At 39.3% G+C, this 16,292-nt stretch overlaps 3 protein-coding genes across 8 annotated transcripts in view; 1 reads left to right on the plus strand and 2 right to left on the minus strand.

Annotated features, from left to right (window-relative positions):
* The window catches only part of APOO (apolipoprotein O), a 55,139-nt gene extending 48,532 nt beyond the window's left edge, over positions 1-6,607 (minus strand). For both annotated transcript variants that reach the window (XM_081277995.1, XM_081277994.1), the window contains exon 1: positions 6,461-6,607. In XM_081277995.1, coding sequence (XP_081134121.1) covers positions 6,461-6,469 — 9 coding nt within the window. In that variant the 5' untranslated portion in view covers positions 6,470-6,607. The remainder of the gene's footprint in view (positions 1-6,460) is intronic.
* Positions 6,088-16,292, plus strand: part of LOC308639721 (uncharacterized protein CXorf58 homolog) — a 30,856-nt gene continuing 20,651 nt past the window's right edge. For 2 of the 5 annotated variants that reach the window (XM_081277986.1, XM_081277990.1), the window contains exons 1-3: positions 6,813-6,951; positions 9,230-9,359; positions 11,207-11,297. In XM_081277986.1, the coding sequence (XP_081134112.1) occupies positions 9,250-9,359; positions 11,207-11,297 (201 nt within the window). In that variant the 5' untranslated portion in view covers positions 6,813-6,951; positions 9,230-9,249. Of the gene's footprint in view, positions 6,173-6,812; positions 6,952-7,061; positions 7,121-9,229; positions 9,360-11,206; positions 11,298-16,292 lie in introns of those variants that run through there. The other 3 variants (XM_081277987.1, XM_081277988.1, XM_081277989.1) reach the window with 3 other exon arrangements.
* On the minus strand, positions 14,750-15,090 carry LOC308639724 (translation machinery-associated protein 7). The gene has a single exon (XM_081277996.1). It carries the CDS (start codon positions 15,057-15,059, stop codon positions 14,865-14,867), a length of 195 nt encoding a protein of 64 aa, XP_081134122.1. The 5' UTR covers positions 15,060-15,090; the 3' UTR covers positions 14,750-14,864.

Consider the following 16,292-nt stretch of genomic DNA (forward strand, 5'->3'; position numbering starts at 1 on the left):
TGGACAGATGTGATGCAGGAGTGATGTTAAACACCAAACATTCATATAACGCTTTCCATATCTGTTATTTCACATAACATTTATGTTTTCTATTTTATCTTTTTGAACCTCTCAACAACCCTATGAGATATGGAGGGGCAAATGACTATTCCCACAGTACCGTGATCAGGGCCTCGGAGAGATTAAGAAACCTCATCAAGGGTTGCTCAGCCAGAAACAAGAAACACAACAACTAGAACCTGAGCCTGTGCTTTCAGACTGCGTCCAGAGCTACAGGGCAGTTTTTTCTTCTTCTTTGTGATCTACTGTTCAACTTCTTTGAAGGGTTAGAAAGGAAAAAAAAAAAAAAAACAACCAATTAATTCTGCACATAAAAAAGTGATTTATGTGAGTAAAAATGTATGTACTATAATTCCTCAAGAATTCCCGCAGATATGTTTAAATTGTAAGGGGGGAAAAACTCTTGACTATATTTCAAAATAGGTGACATTTCAAATAATATTCAGTATAAAGAAATACTTTTAATTTAAAGATGTTTTTCTTTTTCCATTTAATATTGCAATTCTCCACTCAGTTTGTATTAGTAACATGCTAGTAACATGGTAAGAAAATTACTTTCAGGAAGACAAGCAATACAGGCATTACACCAAGCCACAAAGAATGTGTGAGGTAATGACGACTTATAACCAAGGACACATTTACTCAGGCTCCTCTGTGTGGCAAGCTTTGAGTACAGGTCACATCTTTGCCCTTCAGCAAGGAAGTGACTCAGCTTTCACTAGGTCACGTTCTCAAGGTAGAGGCCTCAGTTAGCAGAAAACCAGATGATGAATCTCCAATCCCCAGCCCACCACATCTCTTTCAGGAAAACTCCATACCCTCAGGTTCCATGTTAAGCTGAGTACTATCTCTTGATGTCCACAGATGCTTCAATCAAATTATCACCTCCCTACTACCACCCCAACTCAGCCTTCTTCCACTTTCTCATTTCAATGAAGAGACCTGACAATCACTCAATTTTCCAAACCAAAAGTCTGGACAGTGTCCTTGAATCCTCCTCCTCCTTCCTCTGTTACATCTGATCAACTACCAACTTTTGAAATAAAAACTTTTTGAGAGCCCCAAGATTGTACACTATCACAATACAACCTTAGCAGCCTCAAGATGGTAACTAAATCTGGGCTCACATTTCTTGAGTACTTCCTTTGTACCAAGCACTGTTCTAAGCTTTAGGTTTGAATGAATTTAATCTACACTATTTGAAGTTGGTGCCAGTCTTACCCTTGCCTTACAGATGAAGCAGCAGCTAAAAAGACCTTTATATTTCACTTAACGTAACATGGTGAGGTTCAAGGTCTTAATGCTATGCTGAACTCTCATTCCTATGTCCTTGCATGAGTTTTTTTTTTTTCCTTCTGTTTGGAAGGTCCTTTTCAACCTTGTTTTGGCTAGCTTCAAAGGTCAGCATAAGCATGTTCTTCTCTATAAGGTCTTCTACTGTCCCCTGCTGGTGTTCTTCCTTCTAAGCTGGTAGTTCTCAAGGTTAGATGAATGCTCCAAAAACCTGATACCTAGATCTCACCCTTAGAGATTTTAACATTATTGGTCTGGGGTTCAGACTGGGCATAGGGACTTTTAAAAGCTTCCCAAGGGGCTCTAACATGCAAAGTTGAGACTCACTGCACTATAATACACTTTTTAATATATATCTGTGCTGATAACCACATGTGGGCTTCTGAAATGAAAGTTTCATTATCACCTGGGGCCTTTTTCAAACCTAAAAGTTCCTGAATTCCACCAAAGAAAGTATATTGGAAGCACGAGCAGGGCCCTGGAAGCTACTTCTGTCCTTAAATAATTCTGGTGTGTGGTCAGATTTAGCAACTGTCTTAGGTAAGAACTGGGTCATGTCACTTGTACACACCAGGGTCCTAGCATGGTACACAGCCTATAGTTGGACAGTGATAAAATCTGAGAAATGAATGAAATATAGTAATGTGAACCTGGGGACTGGGTGTATATATTCAATATTCAAACTTGCTGAACTGGCACTAAGAAAACTTCCTACAATAGAATGCAAATACTGGGAAGTTTTTCAAATGTGTTTTTAATCCACTAATGCCCCCTACTGACTACAAGATGAATAGCTAAATCAAAACAATGGCTATTAAACATGCACATAACTCGTTATACACATTGTACTATTCCACCAACACCTACACTATCAACTCTCTTGCCCTCCAGTTCTATTTACTCCAAGCAGTTAACTTCCAAAGACATATCAATCCTACCATTTATTCTATTCCCAATCAGCAATGCCTCTGGCCTTTCTGTTTGTTTTGTTCTGCAGTGCTAGAGATTGAACCAGGACCTCCTGCATGCTAAAGCAAGCTCTCTATCACTGAGCTATATCCCCAGCCTAGCTGCTGGCCTTTTTTGTTTCTTAATCATTGTGTCTTCCCAATTCCACCAAATTCATAAAACCATCTACCTCAAAAATACAATAAATGATTCACCATCAATTTAGCTTAATTCTTAACTATTGCAAGTGTGATGGGGGAACCAGCAACATCTATAGCACCTGAAGCTCACTAAAAAGATGGAGAATCTGAGGGCCCATCCCAGACCTACTGAATTGGAATCTGTAGAATCTGGATTTTAACAAGAGTTGCATTTACAATAAAGTTTGACAAGCACTGATTCTCAACTAATAGACCTAACATCACTATTTTAGGACAAATATTTGGTAACACTCTTGATATCCTGTAATAAAATCCCATCATCCACTAACAAACAAAAGCTCAAAAGAAGATATCAGCATACTTATTTGATGGTAATATAAAGATGACAAAAGGAATGATTTATCAGAATTATATTTCAGTGTAAAAATGTTTAATACAACTAAAGACTTAAAGAAACTCTTGAGTTTCCAAATTGTACCTTAAGGGGCAGGTACCATTCAGTTGAGAACCATGAGTCTATAATCACTCCCACTCTTTTCCTTCCATCTCACAGAAAGGAGTCTCTTGCCCCTTTTTGAAGTTGAGGGATTCTCTTTTTAAAAACTTCCTTCTCTACATTCCTCCCAAGACCATAAACACTGCCAAACCTCGAATGCTATTACAACCACAAAACCACTCGAGAATCTTTTTATTATTATTATTATTATTTTAGTTGTAGTTGGACACAATATCTTTATTTTTATGTGGTGCTAAGGATCGAACCTAGTGCCTCACATGTGTGAGGTGGGCGCTCTACCACTGAGCTACAGCCCCAGCCCCCCACTCTAGAATTTTGATCCAATATTTCCTTCTAATTAGTTCTTTCCTTCCTTTAACAGTAAACTCTGTCCTTTTATTTATGAGTCACCTACCCATGCTAATATTTTACTTCCATCAGTAAATGTACATGTATAAGGTTCATGAAAGCTTTCCCAAGAGCCCAAATCAATGAGCATGTGTCCAAACTCAAATCTAACTTATCTCTCTGAAATGGTCATTGTTGGTTGTGCATCCAGTCTCCATTCCACCTCTTCCTTCCCCAAAGAACCCTACTGTGTTCATGAATTCATTCCTTTTCCATTAAGGTAAAGTGATCCTGTACAGTCTAAGCCAATCAGAGCATGGCATTCTTCTGGCAACTACTATTGGATTAGGTACCTGACCTAAATTCATCCAATCACACCTGGAGGAAGCATGGGAGTTTTGTCTTCTCTCTAGTGAATGAGAAAGTGTGTATGTTACTTGCAGTCATCTTGGAAGTATAAGGGAAATCAACATTACCATGGAAAGCCAAGAAGAGACCAGTCCCTGATGACACTGAATCAATGAGCCCTGAGTTATTATTTATTGATTAGGTTTTCCCAGACAAAAGCATAGTCTGTCCTCCTTGAAACCCTCCTCTCTTGGTTCCCCCCCCCAAACCTTCCATCCCACAGCACCAGGGGTCTAACCCAGGGCTTCTTGAATAAGCTCTACCATGGAGCTACAGATCTAGTACCCCTTCTCCCTTGATTTTCTAAACATCACTCTTTGTCTACTTCTCAAAAGTTACTACTCCATCCCTGCCCTCCCTTCTTCCTCTGCTTTCTCCTTACATTTTGGTGTCCTCCAAGGTTTGCTGTGTTCTACTCAAAATACATGCTCACCTGGAATAATTTCAGCTCACTGTAGCTTTCTCTTGACACATCAAAAGTGAGCTTCCACCTGGGTGTGGTGGCACACACCTGTAATCCCAGCAGTTTGGGAGGCTGAGGCAGGAGGATAACAAGTTCCAGGCCAGCCTCAGCAACTTAGCAAGACCCTGTCTCAAAATAAAAAATAAAAGGGTCTGGGAGTATAGTTCAGTGGCTAAGTGTCCCTGGGTTCAATCCCCGGTACAAAAAAATAAGTGAGCTACCAGCTGGAGTACCACTGCTGATATGCCCCAGGTTCATTCACCTGATTAAAATTCCTGTCTTTCAAAACTAAATTAAAATGTCCCCTCTGTGAAGCCTTCCCTGAAGTCCTCAGGGATTCCTTACTTTTTTTTTTTTTACAAGGAACCCTTCTCAAAATAATGCTTCTAATTGCATAAAATACTAACTACATTAAAATAATCATATTTTAAGACTCAAACTCCTGATACAGTAATATGTGCTTGTTTACTAGATCTAGATTTTTAATTAATTTTGATATAGTAATAAGCACGAATGGTATTTTGAGATCTGCAACAACTGTAACATAATAAAATGTCTGTGACTTGCACAGGTACTGTGACTTCTATTGATGACAGGTACCTGCAGTGGTTTATTGCTATAGGAGCTTGTTTAATCAATGGTCCCCAATCAACCAGCCCTCTCCATGTCCATGCCCTTGTGTAGTCCTGTACCATATCAACTCTGGACATGGCTTGACAACAGCAAATGTGATGCAGATAAGTGTTTGTGTATTAGGACCTGCCCTCCTAGAGCCTCATGAGAAAGCCCATAGGAGGCACATGGATGGGCACAAAGCCTCCGTACACTGGGGCAAGGCCACCTTTCAGTTAAGCTACTAGCAGAACTGCCCAGCCAAACCACAGATTCTAAGAATTAGTAAATCATATTAAGGCACTGGTTTGCAGTGGTTCATTATCCAACAACAGATAACTAAAATGAATAGCCATATTCATAACTGAAGGAAATGCTCATTACCGATGAAGACTGGTAAAAATAAAAATTTTTCCCTCTAACAGTTTAAGGAACTCAAGAGCTCTAGCTACAGACCATTTGAGGAGTTGAGGACCCAAGGTTAAGAACCCCCAGTTAGGGCAAATAGATCCAACTCTCCTTTTTACTACCATACTTACATTGTTGATACCAACACAGTTTAGCTGATTATAGCATACCCATCATCCTTGTAATCCTGTAACACAGCCGAGTTCCCAGTATTTAACAGGTGTTTAACACAATTTATAAAATGAATGCAAGTTGATTATGGGATCTGTATTCCTGACCCAACTGAGCTGACTAAAACAAGTAAAAGCAAATACTCAGATGGCAATTCTATGTGTTAAGGCCTTTTCCATGTGCTTTCCACATACCAACTTACTCCTTCTAACAACCCTATGAGTTGTAAGCTATTACCCTAATTTCACCAACAGGAAAACTTGGAAAGTAGAATCCATGCTCTGATTTTATAGCCATTACTAGAATGTGTCCACAGCACACCACAGCTCAATGAAACTTTTAAATGAGTAGCACAATTTCCAGACTTCATTAGCACTATTTTATGGATACTATTTCTTGAAGACTCAATTCTGTAGATAAGTTTCCGTCAGCATGGGATTTGTTTTTTATACTGAAAATATGCTTTTTTAAAAAAAGATGGTAAAATAGGGACTTTATGCTAAAAGGCAGGTTTTTTGAAATAACCTTCACTGTATGAGTAGATTTCTTTCAAAGCACACGAGTTCAAAGAAAACGTAAGGGGATCGACTTGCTGAAGAGTTGAGCAAAGCTCCAGCTTCCCTCCACGAGCATCCATTTCATGCCAGCCTCCCCCACAACCTCGAGCAGCTTTTCCGAAGGTGACCCTCCCCCACCCACATTCCAGGTTCTGAAACCTGACTCTTCCAAGCAACCAAAGCCACGAACCCTGCAGTGTCCTGAACTGGCCTCACCTACCCACGATCCCAAGAGTGCACCGGGAAGGTGGGTACTTTGGGGGAAGCCACGACTTTTCAAAGTGTCTTATTCACGAGTATGACCCAAAGGGCCAACCCCACCCACCCCGGGGTCTCACGCCTCCACCCGGCAGCCGCACGCTGCCCAAGAAGACCGGTGAATGAACCACGGGCTGGGACGCAGCCGGCTCGGAGGCGGGAAAAGCCCAGGGGTGAGACTGGCCTGGTCCCCGGAGAGGCCCCACGACAACGTGGGGAGGTCTCCGGGCGGCCGGGAGGGGGCGATGACAGCTGTGACCCGGCTCCAAGCTCTCACCTTGAACATGTCGCTGGCAGCGGCGGCTCCGGCAGGGTCACCCCGGCCTCGGCCCCGCCCACTACAGAAAGGCAACTACGGAGGCCCGTTAGGGCCCAGATTCCTACACCGCACACGGACTGCCCTACGGTTGACAGCGGTACAACCACCTTGATCCGCGAAGGCTTAGTTCAACCACCCTTGGCTAAAAGCAGTCTTGTTGAGCTGCAGCGCGTCGCGCCTGGGGCAATGGACAAGTGCAAGTCCCGCCCTCCTGGAGTCTCCGCCTCTGCGCTAGCTGTTGCTAGGCGGCAGTGTGGGCTGCACGCGGGGGCACGAGGAGGGAGGCGCTGGGAATTTGCCTTCTAGGCCACGATTGGGCGCTCCACCGTGTAGGTTAGGAATCCTGTACGCGGAGGCGGCCGGCTGAGGGCGCTCGGCGGACTTCGAGAAGCTTCGAAAGCCTCCCAGCCGGAAGTCGTTGATCAGGGCCTGGATTTACCTCACAAAAGGTTTTTTTGGATTTTTACCGTGGGCTGGACATTTCTCAGGGTTTAAATTTAAACTTATTTGCCACGTCCTTTAGTCGCGAAAGGTTCTAACATTCTTTATTCTCTTTAAGATATTTACGTGGAAGTTCCTCCCTGGGACTCAAATATTTGTCCCTTAATACTTGTAGAAGTAAGTAATAATGGGAATAATTATTAACAAGAATATCAAGCACTAATACAGCACTATGTGCGCAGCTCTGATCAAAGCTTGTTACACATACTCATCTAACCCAAGTAGGTGGGCACAATTACCATTCCCAATCTATAGATGAAGAAGCTGAGGCACAGTGAAGTCATTTATTGATTCAAATCCACAAAGATAGAGAATGCGAAACCAGGGTCCAAACCCAGGTAGTGTGCCTTTGAAACCTGTACTCAGACTAAACAACTTTTATACTCTCTAAATAATAAGGGAATGTTTCATTCTGTATTTCCATTCTAATCAGATAGAAAATGGAAGTCCCATCCATATGGACATCTGAAAGATTTTGGGATTTGGGCAGTGTCATGTCACTGCCTACCAGCCAAAGGCTACTAGGAAACAACTGTATTTGAAGAAGTTGAGGTTTCTCATTGCTGCTAGAAAAACACACATCCGGGGGAAGGTGGCGCATTTCAGTAAGAAGGTGGCGCATTTCAGTAAGAAGGTGTTAGAAACATTTTAGGATTGGGGCTTTGGTTGGGTGATTTGGGGGCAAGTTCAAGAAAGCAGAGCTTTGCTTTGCATTAGGCTCTGTTGGGAAGTGGGGGTAACAGCGAGGCCCAGCTATGGGTGCTAGGCTAACTCCCAGATGTTAGGACGGCTTTTCTCAAGAATATTGTATATTCTAATAATCATCCCCATCCCTAAGAAGAAATATTGAATAGATTCTGAAGGCTCTGCATCAATAATGTAACATTATACATAAAAGTATGAAGCATAGTGATAAATTAGAGCAGGTGTTCTAAATTCAAGGGATATATGAACTTGGGGGAAAATGACAATTTCATTTTTACTAACCTCTAACTGAACTTTAGCATTTCTTTCAATTGTAGTGTAGGCAACAACCCACAGTAGTATTAACAGTACCTCTGACTTTGTCATCAGTAGAAAGCACAGATATTTTCATACCATGTTGCAATCATGGCAGACAGCTCAAAATATCATTTATGCTCATTAATACTTCAAAAGTACAATAGCTATTAGATTTCTTATTTAATGTATAAAGAAGACACAAACATTACTATAATTTTGCTTTTAAAATGTTTTCATGATGTGACTAAGAATTTGGGAGCTGCATCCAAATTGGAGTAATGCTTCAAAAACTAAAAAAGTTAGAGGCAGAATCAGGTAATTTAGTATACACCCTCTTGCTTTACCAATGAGGGAGTTGAACATGAAGAAGTTACATGATTTGCCTAAAGTCTTATGGCTATTTGCTAAATGTAGGATGAAAAGTTTTCAGACAAATTTATAAAACCTCTTCACTCTGCTAGGCACCAGTTATCAAAGTGCCTCCTTCTGGGTGCAGTTGTCATACCTGTAATCCTGGCCACTCAGAAGGCTGAGGCAGGAGGATCACAAGTTCAAAACCAGCCTTATCAAATTAACAAGGGCCTAAGCAACTTATCGAGACCCTATCTCTAAATAAAAAATAAAAAGGGCTAGGGATGTGGCTCAGCGGTTAAGTGCCTCTGGGTTCAATCCCTGGTTAAAAAAAAAGTGCCTCCTGCCCTCAACAGGATTTCTGGGTGATAATAGGAGAGTGATAAGACTGAATTATTGCTCTAAAAAGTTAACTCTAGCTGTAGTGTAAAGAATGAACACAAGGAGAAAGAGACTAGAGACAAAGACCAGTTAGAAGACTGTGGGGAGAGCCATTTGTCTTTCCCACATACCAAATAATATTTTTAGTACACAAAGAATGTAAATCATAAGCAACATTAAGAGATCCATGATGCCTTCCTTTTTAAATAATTCTCTAATTAGCACAACAATTTTAGCAGGAGTCAAGTCCAAGGAGTATAATAATATGGATTATGACCTCGAAAGCTTAATTTAGCCTTTAGTCCCAACTGCTAAAGAGGCTGAGGCAGGAGGATTGCAAGTTCAAGGCCAGCCTGGGTGACTTAGCTAGACCCTGTCACAAAATTTTTAAAAGTTTACAAGGGCTGAGGATGTAGCTCAGTGGTAAAATGCCACTAGGTTCAATTCCAGTCCCAAAAATAAATTAAAAAGGCTTAATTTATGTAATTTCAGATTACTTCATCATAAGGAAAATGAGTCATTCTTCAAATGCAGCAGACACCCGTATTCCAAAATCAGATGATCAACAGCCAAGAAAAGGCCATAAAGCACATTTTCTAAATGTTGCAAAGGCAAAACGACTGTAAGTACCCATCTTTTGCCTTGTGTCATTCTTCACAAATGGACAGTTTCCAAACTTATCCATATTTACCCAGATAACTTCAAACACTTCTTGTGTAAATTAAAGTTTTTCAAAAAAGTTTTTTAGTTGTTGAATGACCTTTATTTTATTTATTTCTGTGTGGCGCTGATTATCGAACTCAGTGCCTCACACAAGCACTCTACCACTGTGCTACAACCCCAGCCCAAGTTTCTCATGTTTTAAGATTATTGTCAAGTTGAATGACCACTATAATTATATATTTTATAATTTACAAAGCAGGTTAACATACATCTATTTGATCCTGATACAACCTTATGAAACAGTTTTATTATTATATATTTTTAATATTTTGGGTTTTAGTTGAAGTTGTACACAATATCTTTATTTTATTTTTATGTGGTGCTGAGGATGGAACCCCGTGCCCCGCACGTGCTAGGCCAGTGCTCTACTGCTGAGCCACAACCCCAGCCCCTTATTATTATATTTTATAAATGAGGAAGAAACAACTAGTAGAAGATAAGTGACTTGCAGAAAGTTAAACTAATAAATGGTATCAACTAGTATTCAAAGGTTTGTTTCCATACTTCAGGTCTTCTCTGCATCTTGTATTCTGCATTTTGCCAGTCAATGGTGACATTAAACAGTCTAATTAGAAGGCTATGGGTGGGGCTGGGGATGTGGCTCAAGCGGTAGCGCGCTCGCCTGGCATGCGTGCGGCCCGGGTTCGATCCTCAGCACCACATACCAACAAAGATGTTGTGTCCGCCGAGAACTTAAATAAATAAATTCATTCTCTCTCTCTCTCTCTCTTTCTCTCTCTCTCCCCTTTCCTCTCTCTTAAAAAAAAAAAAAAGAAGGCTATGGGTAAATTCACTTGTCTTTCCAACATACCACATATTCTAGTACACAAAGAATGTAAACTATAAGCAGCATTAAGAGTCTCTCTCTGGGGCTGGGTTTGTTGCTCAGTGGTAAAGCGCTCGCCTCACACATGGGAGGACCTGGATTTAATCCTCAGCACCACATAAAAATAAATAAATAAAATAAAGGTATTGTGCCCAACTACAAGTAAAAAATAAATATTAAAAAAAAGAGTCCCTCTCTGCGCATGGCTCTATTATGGATAATGATGGGGTGGGAGGATATTATATAGGAAGACCCTCACAATCGGCCAGTGCTGGGATATGATTAATAGAGAATAGTTGTCTGACCTGACTAGGGTTAGCCTGGTTGGTTCAAGCAAATATTGGAGAAGGGAGTTTCTTTTTCTAGAGAGTAGTTATCAGCTCCCAGAAGAGACCTGGGCCTCCTGTAACTTCAGCTAGTACACATTCCATTTTCATTCCACCTGAACCAGTTGGACAGTTTTAAAGAACTGTAACCAAATCATTTTAGGAAGCAAGCTTATCTCTTCACAATTCTTATTTATTATATGCCTCTTTTTGGGGTGTTTGGGATCAAACTCAGGGCCTTACACACAGTAGATAAGTGCTGTATCACTGAACTACACCCCCAGCCCTATGTATTATATGTGTCTTAATGATAAATTTATGATATATTTGCCTAAAATGATAAGGTTTTTACCAGGACTTTTCTTTTTAATCTCAAGGGAGATATTCTCAAGTATGCATGTCTTCATTCTGACTAGATTCTACAAATTACCAGTTCCATTTCTTTTGTCCAAATGTCCCTCATTAAGTCGTTCTTAGCATGGAAGATTAAGAGATATAGGAGAAATAAACATAAATTGAGAGTTTTCCAAGACTTACAAAAATTAAAACTTATGTCATATATATTAACCTCTTTTTTCTTCGCATAATTGACAGAGAAATTTCAGCTTGGAAAATACAGAAATCTTGGTTCACTTATATGGACAAAATAATATTTCAACTCCTAAAACATACAGTTTGTGCAGCGGTATGTATTTTTTTTCTTTGACAGAATTACCCAGCTAAAATATCTGTTAACTAAAGATAGAATAAATAATCTTCTTTATCTCTTTCATTTTGATCTAATAACATTACATAGGGTCCTGAAATTGCTTCTTTTGTTAGCTACAAATGAATATTTCTGGATTTAATTTTAATATGGATGACTATTATTTCTTTTTCTGAAGTAAAAATACTGTCTTTTTAAAAAATTTTATTCCTTATTTGAAAACATGAGACAAAATACTTCCAACAATTAAAAAATCTCTGAATTAAGCATGCACAAGGCTGAGTTCAATCCCCAACGCTGTTAAAAAAAAGTAATTTTTTAAATGCTGAATTAGGGGGCTGAGGGTATGACTAAATGGTAGAGCCCATGCATAGCATGTGGGGGACCCTAGTTTCAATCCCTAGCACCAAAGCAAACCAAACCAAACCAAACTCTGAACTAAAAATGCCCTTACCTTTCATGCAGGAATTTTGTTTCTTTTTTTAAATTTTTTTTATTTGCTCAAATTAGTTATACATGACAGTAGAATGCATTTTCACATATCATACATAAATGGACTGTAACTTTTTATTTTTCTGATTGTACATGATGTAGAATTACAGCAGTTATGTAATCATATATATATATATATATATATATATATATATATATATATACACACACACATAGGACAATAATGTACAATTCTAGTATCGTTCCTACCCCCTTACCCCCTCCCCTCCTTCATTCCCCTCTGCCTAATCTAAAGTACCTCTGTTATTCCCTAGCTGCCCCCATTGTGAATTAGCATCCACATACCAGAGAACACATTCATCCTTTTGTTCTTTGGGATTGGCTTATTTCACTTAGCATGATATTCTCCAGCTCCATCCATTTACTGGCAAATGCCATAATTTTATTCTTCTTTAAGGCTGAGTAATATTCCATTGTGTATATATACCACAGTTTCTTTATCTATTCATATTTTGAAGGGTATCTAGGTAGGTTCCATGGTTTAGCTATTGTGAATTGAGCTGTTATAAACATTGATGTGGCTGCATTATTATAGTATGCTGATTTTAAGTTCTTTGAATATAAATCAAGGAGTGAGATAACTGGATCAAATAGTGGTTCCATTCTAAACTTTCTCAGGAATCTCTGTACTGCTTTCCAGAGTGGTTGGACCAATTTGCAGTCCCACCAGCAATGTATGAGTGGACCTTTTTCCCCACATCCTCATTAACACTTATCATTGCTTATATTCTTTATAATTGCTATTCTGACTGGAGTGAGATGAAATCTCAGTTTAGTTGTGATTTACATTTCTCTAATGATGTTGAACATTTTTTTTCATATATTTGTTGATTGACTGTATTCTTCTGTGAAGTGCCTGTTCATTCCTTAGCCCATTTATTGGGTTATTTGTTTTTTTGGTGTTAAGTTTTTTGAATTGTTTAGATATCCTGGAGATTAATGCTCTATCTGAGGTGAAGGTGGCAAAGATTTTCTCCCATTCTATAGGCTCCCTTGTCATGATCTTGCTGTGAAGAAGCGTTTTAGTTTGATTCCATCCTATTTATTGATCCCTGTTTTCACTTCTTGCACTTTAGGAGTCTTGTTAAGGAAGTCAGGTCCTAAGCCAACATGATAGAAATTTGGGCCTACTTTTTCTTCTATTAGACACAGGGTTTCTGTTCTAGTGCCTAAGTCCTAGAACAGAAATCCACCTAGAGTTTTGTGCAGGGTGAGAGATAGGGGTTTAATTGCATTTTGCTATATATGGATTCCAGTTTTCCTAGAAGTATTTGTTGAAGATACTATCTTTTCTCCAATATATATTTTTAGTGCCTTTGTCTAGTATGAGATAACTGTATTTATGTGGGTTTGTCTCTGTGTCTTCTATTCTGTACTATTGGTTTACATGTCTGTGTTGGTGTCAATATCATGGTGTTTTTTGTTACTATAGTTCTGTAGTATAAAGGTCTGGTATTGTAATGCCTCCTGCTTCACTTTTATTGCTAAGGATTGCTTTGCTATTCTGGGTTTCTTATTTTTCCAAATGAATTTCATGATTGCTTTTTATTTCTATGAAGAATGTCATTGGAATTTTATAGAAATTGCATTAAATCGGTATAATGCTTTTGGTAGTATGGCCATTTTGACAATGTTAATTCAGCCTTTCCAGGAACATGGGAGTTCTTTCTAGCTTCTAAGGTCTTCTTCAATTTCTTTCTTTTGTGTTCTGTAGTTTAGATTGTAGAGGTCTTTCACCTCTTGTCATATTGATTCCCAAATATTTTACTTTTTGAGGCTATTGTGATTGGAGTAGTTTTCCTAATTTCTCTTTCAGTGGATTCATCACTGATGTATAGGAACACGTTTGGTTTATGGGTGTGAATTTTATATCCTGCTACTTTGCTGAATTCATTTATTAGTTCTAGAAATTTTCTGGTGTCATTTTTTGGGTCTTCTAAATATAGAATCATGTCATTGGCACATAGTAATAGTTTGAGTCCTTCTTTTCCTATCCGTATCCCTTTAATTTTTTTCTTTTGTCTAATTGTTCTGACTAGGGTTCAAGGACTATGTTGAATCAAAGTGGTGAAAGGGGGCATCCCTGTCTTTTTTCAGTTTTTAGAGGGAATGCCTCCTCCATTTAGAATGCTCTTCTCCATTTAGAATGATGTTGGCATTGTATTTGGCATATATAGCTTTTACAATGTTGAGGTATGTTCCTTCTATCTCTAGTTTTTCTAGTGTTTTGAACATGAAGTGGTGCTGTATTTTGTCAAAATTTTTTTTGCACCTATTGAGATGATCATATGATTCTTTAAGTCTATTTACGTGATAAATTACATTTATTGATTTTCATATGTTTAACTAACCTTCCATCCCTGGGATAAACTCCACTTGATCATGGTACACTATCTTTTTTTATATATAAATAAATCCCACTGACTTTTTTTTAAATAAACCTTTATTTTATTTATTTTTTATGTGGTGTTGAGGATCAAACTCAGTGCCTTGTGCATGCAGAGCAAGCACTCTACCAACTGAGCTATATCCCAAGCCCCTACACTATCTTTTAAATATGTTTTTGTAAGTGATTTGCCAGAATTTCATCGAGAATTTTTGCATCTATGTTCATCAGGGATATTGGTCTGAAGTTTTCTTTCCTTGATATGTCTTTATCTGGTTTTGTTATCAGTATGATACTAGCTTCATAGAATGAGTTGAGAAGGGTTTCCTCCTTTCTATTCATGGAATAATTTGAGGAGTAGTGGTGGTGTTAATTCTTCTTTGAAGGTCTTGTAGAATTTGGCTGAGAATCCATCTGGGTCCTGGGCTTTTCTTAATTGGTAGGCTTTTTGTGTGTGTATATTATTATTATTATTATTATTATTATTATTATTATTATTATTTTATGAAAGTTTATTAAATTTACAACAGACTCCAACATAACACTTCATTCTAGCTATAGGTGACAAAAGATGTTACAGCGGGGATCCAGATGTCTAAATAGGAATGGAATCAACGGTCACCATCATTTTAGGCACAAGAATTGGCTTACTTTTTGCCAGATTTCTTAATTCCACCTGTGGCCAGGGGGCCCTTCCCCGCGGCCTTTGCTTTTAGCTCCTCAAGTTTCTTCTGCTCCTCTTTTTGTTTCTGTTTGAAAGCCTTATCTTCCTCATCCATCTCCTTGGCCTGCTTCTTAGGTTGTTTCAGAGGCTTCTTCTTGCCACCTTCCCGGCCGGACATGGCTCCTGCCGCCCCTACCCCAGACCTTGCTCCTCAATTGGTAGGTTTTGATGGCATCTTCTCTTTCATTGCTTGAAATTGACCTGTTTAAATTGTGTATATCTTCCTGATTCTGTTTGGGTAGGAAAGCCAGGTGGGTTTCTGTGACCAGTATTCCCCTCTGTAAATCTCTTTCCATTTCTCCTGGTCACTTAGGTACACTCTCTGTCATACTGCTGTATGAGTTTGCCTATCTTGTTTTTCAGGCCAGACTTTGGTCTGCCAGTAATTGGCTTCCCCAGCTGCTAGCCCCTTGTGTTACAGCTACAAAATGGTTCCTTCTGCTGTCCTCTGTGCACACTGCCAAGAGAGATGGAGCTTTCCTCCCATTCCTGGATACTGTGCAGCACAGCTCACTGTTTTCTCGAGCAGTGTCTGATCTCTAAACTCTCTTTACCCCAACATGCCTCAGTCTTCCTGAGAATGGGGGTTCCTTTAATTCCTTTATTGCTTTACTACGTTCACATAGGGACTGTTCTCGTTTGCGTCTTCAGCCACTGTCATGGCTATGGGGGCTGATCCCCCTTATTTTATTATACAAGATCTCCTGAGTCCCTGATCTGTTTTGAGTGACCAATATTAAATTCCAGTAAAGTCCTCCTAATTCTTTTTTTATATTTATTTCTTAGTTTTTTAGGTGGATACAATATTTTTATTTATTTATTTTTATGTGGTGCTGAGGATTGAACCCAGTACATCATGCATGCTAAGCAAACACTCTACCACTGAGTGGTAGAGTAGCCCTGCCCCCCTAATTCTTGATCATTCATCCACCTTGCTGAAAAGCTGCCTGTTTGCTTTTCTTGGTTCATGCCACTGAGCCACTAGGGAAACAACCCCTCTATTCCCCCATCTTGCCCCTAGGAATTTCACTTCTTTTTGTTATTGTTTTGTTTTGGTACTGGGGATTGAACTCCGGGGCACTCAACCACTGAACCACATCCTCATCCCTTTTTTTTTATATTTTATTTAGAGCCAGAGTCTCATTGAGTTGCTTAGCGCCTTACTTTTTGCTGAGGCTGGCTTTGAACTCATGATCCTGCTGTCTCAGCGTCCGGAGCTACTGGGATTACAGGCATGTACAACCATGCCTGGCAGAATTTCACTTCTAAGAGTCCATTCTGTGATATATGTACAACTTCATTGTAGCATTGATTATAATAGCAAAGAAAATGAACCACATAATGTCCATTG

This window comes from Spermophilus citellus (assembly GCF_964194105.1).
Source record: "Spermophilus citellus genome assembly, chromosome: X".
In the NCBI taxonomy this organism is placed as follows: Eukaryota; Metazoa; Chordata; class Mammalia; order Rodentia; family Sciuridae; genus Spermophilus; species Spermophilus citellus.